Consider the following 9,725-nt stretch of genomic DNA (forward strand, 5'->3'; position numbering starts at 1 on the left):
TTCTTCTCTTCTTTTTTGCAAATAATTTGCCCCCAGCTTTTTTTTTTTGTGGTGTTTTTTGAGGTCCAGAGGTTTTGTGTGTATGATTTCTGTTGTTGAAAACCCTACCTCTTGCTGAGGACAACTCAGTATTTTTTCCCCCATGCAGTTAATTAAATTTTCCACAACACTGTTTGTAGCCATTTTTGTCTCTGCTGATTTGTAATACTACCTTTATTATATATTAAATTCCTATGAATATTAGAGTCTATTTTAGGGCATCTTTATTATGAGCTTTTGTACCCAAAATGGTGTGTGTGTGTCATTTGTTTTAAAATAAGAAAAATCTCCTCTTTCTCCTCTCCGTTAAGTCCCAGGAAGTTCAACATTTAAATCCTTAAAGGGCTTTTTTATTTTAGGAAAGAGATACATGTTGCACATAAGAGATGAGAGTAAAGAGGGTGGTGGGTGATTCCTTAAAGCAGCAGTCCCCAGCCTCTTTGGCACCAGGGACTGGTTTTGTGGAAGACAGTTCTTCCATGGACGGGGGCGGGAGGGTGGTTTGGGGATGATTCAAGTGCATTACATCTATTGTGCACTTTCTTATTATTACATTGTAATATATAATGAAATAATTATGCAACTCACCATAATGCCGAATCAGTGGGATCCCTGAGCTTGTTTTCCTACAACTAGATGGTCCCATCAGGGGGTGATGGGAGACAGTGACACGCGAAGTGTGTGGCTTATGTGCAGTCTACTCCGTAAGATGCAGCTTGTCGTTTGCCACTCACTGATGGGGTTTTGATATGAGCCTGCAAGCAACTGATTTATTACGGTCTCTGTGCAGTCAAACCTCTCTGCTAATGATAATCGTATTTGCAGCCGCTGCCCAGCGCTAGCATCACCACCTCCGCTCCACCTCAGATCATCAGGCATTGGATTCTCGTAAGGAGCGCACAACCTAGATCCCTCACATGCGCAGTTCACAGTAGGTTCCTATGAGGATCTAATGCCGCTGCTGCTCTGACAGGAGGTGGAGCTCAGGTGGTAATGCGAGCGATGGGGAGCGGCTGTAAACACAGGTGAAGCTCTGCTCACTGGCCCGCTGCTCACCTCCTGCTGTGTGGCCCGGTTCCTAACAGGCCACGGACTGATAACTGGTCCGTGGCCCGGGGGTTGGGGACCTCTGCCTTAAAGCAAGGCTATGAAGGTGGGTCACCCTTGGGTCATCACGCCCTGTACCCGGTTCTAACCACTGCAGGTAATGAAAATGCATGTAGCCAGTTGACCCAGAGCTGCACTGTTAGGGTGGCTTCCAGCCACGTGTGGGAACTTTATTGAAATTAGATAATTCAGTTTCTTGTTTACAACCAGCTGCATGGTTACCATACTGAACATCACAGATAACAGAACTTTTATTTCCACCATCAAATAAGGTTCTATTGGACACGACCTAGGTCCAGTTAGATTTGGGGAAACTAACTCATGGGTCAGAACAGAACACACATTGATTGGTCACATTCTCTTCCTTGTAGGAAAGTCTACATAGAGAAAAAAATGTATGAACTGTTAGGCTAAATTTTTTCAAATGTGTATGTATAAACACACTCTTTGAGGGAGATGAACGGATAGGCTAATGTCTCAGATTGTCATAAGGTGGCCTGGTGAGCAAGGACTCCCAGCTTCCAGCTTTTCTGCTATTTAAAGGTTACCATTATCACACCTTGAGCAGATTTGTTATTGGAGTTCAGACAGTGCAGGGAAGGGCAGGGAAAGCTGTCTTTAGAGTTTGGTTTATCCCCAGCCCGGGCACTGCCTAACCTCTGCTGGTATTGGCGCCCAGGTGAGACTGTACCGGCCCAGCACAGAATGTTTAGGGTTACTATGACCAATTGTCGTAGCCTATAGGGTGTCTGGAACGTTGGAAGAGTTTGTTTTGATCATCCAACCTGGCTACTAATGGGTTAACTTTAAGAACTGACATTAACTCAAGGTGGGGAATCCTGGGCTCCTGAGTTGTCTCATCCATTTGCGGGTGAGTTATAGTCTTAATTCCAGACCGAGTTCTAGAGAAAGCTGTTTAAAGAGTGAAATGGGGTTAGAGTTACAGTTGCATGAAAAGTTTTGAGAGCTGAGTTTTATACACTATCAGGTAGACGCGGGTAATCAACTATTCTAACAGTTTATGAAGCGGAAGCATGCGCAGTGTGGTGGCGTACGGATAACACTTGGCATTCCAGACCCAGCTAGTCGTCTAGCCCTGGGATCTGCATCGTCAGGAGCTACAAAAATCAGATTCCGGGACCGGTAGGTAGGGAGGGGGGCTTTCGCAGTCGGGCGCGCTCCGCCCCGTGCTCCGTCCCGCCCCTTGCCCCGGCCCCGGCTTCCTCGTGACCCCCGCGCCCCGCCCCCCGGCCGGGAGCACCCCCGGCTGATTGGCCCTCCGCGGCGTATCCTCCGGCTGGCAGCCAGGCCGGCGTGTCACGTGGCCGAGCGGCGTCCGGGGCGCGGAGCTGCGGGCCGTTGGGCATGGACTCTCAGATCGCCGGGGCCCCGGCGCTGGGGGCGGCGGAGCCGCCGCCGGGTCTGCCGGTGCTGAGCACGCGGGAGGCGCCCCCCCGCTTGGGGGTGAGCGCGGCGCGGGTCCTGGGCGCGGCTACCACCTGCGGCCCGGGGCGGGAAGTTGCGGGGCTCGCGGGGCGAGCTGGGCGGGGGTCGCGGGGAGCCGGGGAAGCGCCTCGGACCCGCCTTCTGCAGCCCCGACGTTTGGGAGCGCGCCCGAGCTGGAAACGGCCGGGCTGTGGGGCGCGGCACCCCGAGGACGTGGGTGGGCGCGTCGGGCCGGGAGGGCTGGCTGTCGGCCGCAGGGCGCCTGTGCGTCCTTGCTAAATGGGAGGTGATGCTGCTGACCCAGAGCTGGAGCCGCTACTGGGGGGCCTGGGCTGGGGCCAGGTGAGGGCAGCGAGGAGAGCGACTTTCCCTGAAGGGTCCGTGTCCCTTGGTGGGGATGCTCAGCTAAGCCTGCGCACCAGATGATGTCTCATGCGCTCTCGCCTTTTCTCTTCACTGAAACCAAAAGGCCGCGTTTGACGCAGGGTTTCCAGAAACGTGTTTTCATTTGCGCGCCAGACAGCTCCTGGCTTTTCAGAGACCGTTATTACAGTCATCTGCCCTTGTTTACAGTCAGCAATCCGTGTTAGAGGGTGAGCTCCTTGAGCATAGGAACCCTCTGTTTACTGCTGTAAACCCGGCGCCTAGCATAGTGCCTGGCACCGTAGACGCACATATTAATTTGATGGAGGAATGGAATGCTTGTCTAAGCATCAAAGATATTATATCTTAACCATAATATGAAAAATGTAGTGATAAGCTTATAAGGAAAATTACTTTGGGGTGCGGGTAGGATAAAACTAATTTTGTCAGAGCAGAGCAGGAAGGTTTGTGCACTTTCTCTCCAAGATGAGACGATGGTGGTCCTGGCAAAGGTGTGGAGATGAGGAAATGCGGGGCAAATGGCTGGGAGCTTGGGTCCCTGAGCTGGGAGAGAGAACTATGCTGCACAGGTTGATGGAGCGTGAGGGGGAGGTGTGGATGCCACGGCGAATTTTGTGCTCCAGCAGTGGAGGCCTGTTGAGTTTTTCATCAGAGGAGTCATTAAGCGTGTAAGGCTGTGCAAGATGGGTGAGTGGGAAGTCAGTTAGGGAGCTCTTGCGGTGGAAGAGATGAGAGGTCCCACTACTGGTCAGCAGGAGTGACCAGGAGTTGTCGCTGACTACAGGAGATGGAATTGACTCATTAAATCCAGGTAGGACTAGATCATGAACTAATTGGGGCAGGTGCCAAATGCAGTTTAGATGTAGGGGCAAAGAAGGTGGATTTCAATTCAACAGATGTTATACTCCTGCTGTGTTTTCATAAATATTATCTCATTATAAACCTCCTGCAAGGTCAGAACAGTCATCCCCAATTTCCAGAGAAGGAAACCCAGGTGTGGTGGCTGAAGTGATGTGTCCAGGATACACACTGAATGAATGGGATTGAAATCAGGTCTTCTCATGCAGGTTGTGAACATTTCTCATCCCACTTAGAAAGAGGTCTTAACAGGTGATAGGATTTCAGGAACTTTTGAGTGATGGGAGCAGAGAAGCATATGGGTGGCTATGGGAGAAGACGATTTCCCTTCAACAACTAAAGCTCTGTTGTCCCCATGTGTCAGTCAGGAGACAGAGAATTTGATAAAGGAGCTGTTAACTAGACAAAAAGTTAAGTAACTGAAAAGCTAAAAACAGGGTGGTAGCCACTGCCGGGAAACAGCGGAACAAAGGGGTGAGTTTGGAATGACTGAAATGTACAAGCTCAGAGGAGAGGCTTTGCAGGGAGCTGAAATTCCAACCTCTGAGGAGGGGGCGCTGTCCCCGCTAGTGCTAGAGTCTCCGAGCTTGGAGGAGGGGTCCTGAGGCCCGAGACTGAGACTGCTCAAGACAGGGCTCGAGAGGAGGCTGGCTCTGCACGTGCTGGCAAACTGTGCACTGGATTCAGTGGCCACTCTAGGAAGACAGGCGATCCTGCAGGCAGGGGTGATGCTGACAGGAAGAGGAAGCAGCAAGGCCCAGTCGAACAGGGCACAGCAGAAATGTGGGTGGCAGAGTCCCTGCCCCAGCCTCACAAAGAAGGGTATGGAAGGGTGGGTGTGGGGGCTGAAATACTGGCCGTACCCGAGATATCCAAGTCCTGGGTAATTGTTTCTTCTTCCCACAGGCTGCCTTTGCCCCAGCTGGCCGCTCCGGTCAGGAGAGAGAGACCGAGAAGGCTGCGGATCGACTAGGCAAGTCGGCAGCAGAGCCTGGGGTGGGTGTTGGGAGAGACCAAGGAGGTCTGTATTGTGAAAGCTTGTCATCTCCCAGAGGCCCTTTGCCTCAGTGGCATTTAAACTACCTGAAAACATAAACTGTGCCTGCCTTCTCATGTGAATGAAAAGAGCTGGTAATTAACGGCCTTATTTAAGGCAAAACATCTTATTGAAAGTAAATGATCAACCCTACTTCTAAAACTGGAAACAGAACAACAGTTTTTAATAAGTGCTCCTGCGGCTGAGGAACTCTACACACTTGTTACTGCTGCCCTCTTAGTAAGTCTGCCAAAAATCTCCCGGGTGCACGACTAGGCCCTCTCTGGTCTGCCAGTTATTTTAAGACCTCCTTCCTTTTGTCGATTTCTTAGCCAGCGGAGCGCAGAGCATCCCTCATGATAGTCCTGCCCACGGTGAGGGCAGCCATTGTGAAGAGGAAGGCTTTGCTGTGGATGACGAGGATTCCGATGGGGAACCGAACCCCTGGGAGCTGTCAGAAGGGGTGTCCGGCTGTCCACCCAGGGAACAGGCTGCTGATCTTTTTAACGAGGACTGGGACTTGGAGTTGAAAGAAGATCAAGGGAATCCATATGGTAGGTGTGGGGTTTTGGGGGTCCTAGGCCAGGCATCTGAGACCCTCCTACACATGAACCCCGAAACAGTTTGGAAGAGGGACCCACATCCATGAGCTTAGCCTGATAGCTCTCATAGGTCTGAAATTTCTGTGACAGCTCCTCTTTCATATGGGGGGGAAAAAGTGCCAGTTTTGCATTTTATTATATAATGTATTGGTCAGTTGTAACATTGAAACAGCGTTACCATCTCCAAATATCTTTGTGTGAATCGAACTGGCTGTTCACCAGTTGCTTCCTCTGCGCTGCTAGGAACCGGTGTCTGAGAAGCAGGACTGTGGGTGGCGTCAGAATGAAGGTGCTTGGGATTCTCCACCAAAGGAGGACTGTGTGTGTCTGTCTGTCTGTGTCTGTATGCGTGTGCGTGTACGTGCGTGTGTTTAAGCAAAGACAGTGCAAGTGTCTGTCCCGTAGACATTTTTGGCTCTCTCTTTTCACTCTCCCTCCTTCCTTTAATCTGTCTTTTAAAACTGCCTGCAGATGCTGACGACATCCAGGGCTGCCTTTCTCAAGAGGTCAGACCCTGGGTGTGCTGTGCCCCGCAAGGAGACATGATCTATGACCCCAGTTGGCACCATCCACCTCCACTGATACCCCATTATTCCAAGATGGTCTTTGAAACGGGACAGTTTGATGATGCCGAAGACTGAGGGCATAGCTTTTGCCTGGTGAGTGGGTGGGCCCTCCAGGTCAACGTCTCCTTTCTTTGAGGTGAGATGTCATATCTGAGGAAACATTCCCAGTGAATCCCGAGTCGGGCACACAGACTGGTGTTAAATAAGGCCCTCTGTCCCCCAGTTCTGTTGTTGTTGTTGTTTTTAATGAGCTCCTCCTTGGAATGTGTGAGTGTTTATGTCTGTGTCGGGAAGGAATGGTGTTCTTTATAAATAAAAGTAGAAAAAAAAAACCAGCCTGCTTTTGCCTACTTTTTTTCCCCCCTTTTTCATTAGAAACTTCTGAGCAAAGCCTCACTCCTTCATTTAAAGCCCCTCACTTACATTTTCAGGATTGATGTTGTCTGAGATGAAACTACTCTGTGAAAGAAAACGATACTTTAGTTTTTGCCTCTGTAGATCTGGCCCTATTGACCAGAGATTGGGACCCAAGAGACACTGGTGACTTTGCGGCTGACTGCTATTCCTGGTGATGGAAAATTGACCATTTACTTAGTTAACAAGGACTTTCTGTAGGCTGGAAAATGAAATGGCAAATTAATTAAACCAGCAGTTGTACAGCCCTCAATTGGCATGAAAGGATTTTACACTCTACTTTCCTTTTAATCCTTACAATTACTTACGTGTCACTTAAATTTTTTTTTTAACCTCATTTGGGAGATGAGGAAAATAAGGCTCAAAATGTTTTGACCTCACCCAGATCACCCAGCCAGGAAACAGCAGAAATGTGACCTGAACCCTCACATGACTCTGAAGTCTGTTCCCATGGTTGCCCGTGTGTGTGTGTGTGTGTGTGTGTGAGCCTGGACGTGGGACCTGGGGGCCACACCTCGGCAGGTCTGTGACACACCAGACCATGTCACCGTTGCCTCTTGGGCATGTTGGGCATTGCTTCTTACCTCCCTGCCTCCGTATTGAAGCTGAATCAAGAACAAGTTTCAGACCTGAAATCCACGGCAGTTGGATGAACAACTAACCATTTAAGCTATTTTTCAGAGACCCCATAAAATGTGTGAATAAGGCAGCACCTTATGAGGGAGGGCAGTAGCTTTGGCCGTGAGGAGCCCTCATGGCCAAGGTTGTCCTAGGAAGAAAAACATGGTCCCTTCCGCTGTCCTTGCTGGAGAGACAGTCGTAGACCACATCCCCACACCACTCTTGCTTTACTCCTCCCGGTGCCATGGCTGATTAGACCACGAGTGTGTCGGACACGAAAAGGGGAACTTGAGAAATTGAGCTAAGAAACACGGAGGGCTTGAGGAGCGTGGCAGGGCTGCCAAATAGAAAGGTGGTGTAATGGACAGGCTACGTGGTGTTATGGACAGGCTGCGTGGTGTTACGGACAGGCTACGTGGGCCCATGTGCAATTATGAGGCAGCTGAAACCGAGTAAAAGAAGTCACGAGGTGGGGAGATGACACCTATGTCAGAGGGAGGGACGGAAGAAAGAGTAAGGAAAGTACACGTGCATGAGTATCTGAGCAAAGAAAATTTACAAGCTGCCGCTGCTGGGATCCATGGAATGGTTGTGAATTTAGACTCTCCTGGTTTTCAAAAGTTACTCTTTGCAGTTCCTCCCGGTTCTTTCCAGCAATATTCTGTTAGAGTTAAAGACATCAGAATGGCTTTCACAGCCAAAAGTTGTGTGTGTCAGGAGAACAAGAAAAGTGGGGAGGGGCTAGTCAATTGTTCTGATTTAGGTATCATTCTGGTGCCCCTCCTAGGATGGATCAAACAGAGAAGGATGGAGATGGGTAACTCCCCAGTCTGTGAACACTGGTTCACTGGAGTTAAGTGGGGTGAAGCGGGGGGTGAAGTGCAAGTAAGAAAAAAGAGATGTGGAAAAATACTAATGATATAATAAGTGAAAATATAGACTATAAAACCACTCTGATAATACTGGAAACATGAAAAAATGGCATATGTAAGTGATAAGGATTAATATGGACAAATGGAAAGAATTTGATGAGACGGTGGAGGTGTTGGCAGTTTGCTTTTATATTTTTGTTATTTTAATATAGATTTTGCAATGAGGTATTTAAAGACAAGCTGTTATCCTAAAACAGAGTTGCCTCCTCTGCCTAGTCTTCCCCATTCTCTCTGACAAATATCCCAACACTTGCCTCCCTTTGCTGCAATCACCGGCTTACGGGTCCACCTCCCTCCTTAGGGTGAGTGCTCCTTGAAGGCGGGACCACATCTTACTCCTCAGCACCCCTGTTTCATTGGAGCCCAGCATGAAAACATTCAGTAAATACTGGCACAAAGTCAGTCTTCTTCAGCCATGATGCAGTATTTGCCCAGGCTGTGTTTAGGGCTGACTGACAACATCCCAAGCTGGTGATGAAAGAACAAGGTAGGGACTTCCCTGGAGGTCCAGTGGTTATGACTCCATGCTTCCATTGCAGGGGGGGCACAGTTTTGATCCCTGGTTGGGGAACTAAGATCCCGCGTGCCGCACGGCATGGCCAAAAAATAAAATAATTACCTCAGAAGGAGCCCATTCATTGCTGGCTAGTGCTACTTGTTGGAAAAGTCTCTCTTGTATGGAGTTGGAGTCTACCCATTTGGTGGTCGTGGTCTGCTCTGTGGTCCTGACACTCCAATGTAGGAAATGAGCACTCTTATCCTCTCTCTGGCTTTTCCTTTTCTAGGCCGTTGTAAACATGTGTCTGGAATCAGGGGGCGGGGGGAGGGGGAAGGAGGGGGAAGGGGAAGGGAGAGGGGACTGTTTGGGGGATTTTTGAGGTTTTGGCAGGCGTTGCAGCGTTGAGAGAGGTTGAACTTGTTCAGCGAGGGCTTGTGGAATAGAAGAGGGCCAAGGACAGCGCCCTGGGGAGAGTTAGCGATTACAGGGTAAACGGAAGAATCGGATCCCAAGGGCAGGCTGTGGCAGAGGAGGAGGAAAACCAGGTGAGTGTAGGCACCACTCAAGCCAAGTCTAAGGAGAAGAGAGTTTTAAGGAAGAGGGAGTGGCCATCTCTTCTAGAGAGAGGCAAAGTAAGATGCAGGCTGAAAAGGTATTTTGGGATGTGGGAATCAGAAAGTGCTCAGAGAATGTATTGACTTGGGGCAGGTGCAGGGATGCGGACAGGGCATTGCAGGCTAACACATTTTGGGGGATGCACCTGAGCCTTTGGTGCTAGTGTTTCTCTTGGCTGGGGGGCAATGGTGACTCCCGGCCAGCTTCTCTCAGAATGCACAAGCCAGGCTGGAAGAGGCAGCCATGGGACAGAAAAGGAGGGACCAGGGAAAGGGACAGAAGTGGGCAGAGGCTGCTGGAGAAATAGAGGCACAAAGGGACTGTTCGGAGGGACAGAAGAGAAACTCTTATTCTGGCGTTTCTTTCAGACAATATCATTTACCAGGAAAGAAACCACAGCCGACCACTTTAAAAATCTTGGGTGATGGAAAAGAGAGGAAAAACGTGTTTACCGTGTGGCTGGATGACATTTCAGATATACCCTCATTTCTCTCCTGCCCTCTCTCCATGCAAGCAGGCTCATTGCTTTAGTGGAGGCATGTGACAGAGTCGAAAACAGCCAAGAAACTTTTTTAGTTTTGGTTTTACAAAAAAGGGATTTTTAAA

General features: G+C 49.6%; 1 protein-coding gene across 1 annotated transcript; it reads left to right on the plus strand.

Moving 5' to 3' along the window:
• Positions 1–2,494: 2,494 nt before the first annotated feature.
• On the plus strand, positions 2,495–6,350 carry COPRS (coordinator of PRMT5 and differentiation stimulator). Its single transcript, XM_082861548.1, has 4 exons — positions 2,495–2,610; positions 4,741–4,811; positions 5,207–5,424; positions 5,944–6,350. Exons 1-4 carry the CDS (start codon positions 2,512–2,514, stop codon positions 6,111–6,113), a joined length of 558 nt encoding a protein of 185 aa, XP_082717674.1. The 5' UTR covers positions 2,495–2,511; the 3' UTR covers positions 6,114–6,350.
• Positions 6,351–9,725: the final 3,375 nt, after the last annotated feature.

Source organism: Leucopleurus acutus (genome assembly GCF_964270905.1).
Source record: "Leucopleurus acutus genome assembly, chromosome: 19".
Taxonomy (NCBI): domain Eukaryota; kingdom Metazoa; phylum Chordata; class Mammalia; order Artiodactyla; family Delphinidae; genus Leucopleurus; species Leucopleurus acutus.

Coding starts and splice junctions, on each gene's coding strand:
- COPRS (XM_082861548.1), top strand. CDS start 2,512: ATGGACTCTCAGATCGCCGGGGCCCCGGCGCTGGGGGCGGCGGAGCCG. Junction 2,611..4,740: donor AGGCGCCCCCCCGCTTGGGG/GTGAGCGCGGCG, acceptor TTCTTCCCACAG/GCTGCCTTTGCCCCAGCTGG. Junction 4,812..5,206: donor GCTGCGGATCGACTAGGCAA/GTCGGCAGCAGA, acceptor TTTCTTAGCCAG/CGGAGCGCAGAGCATCCCTC.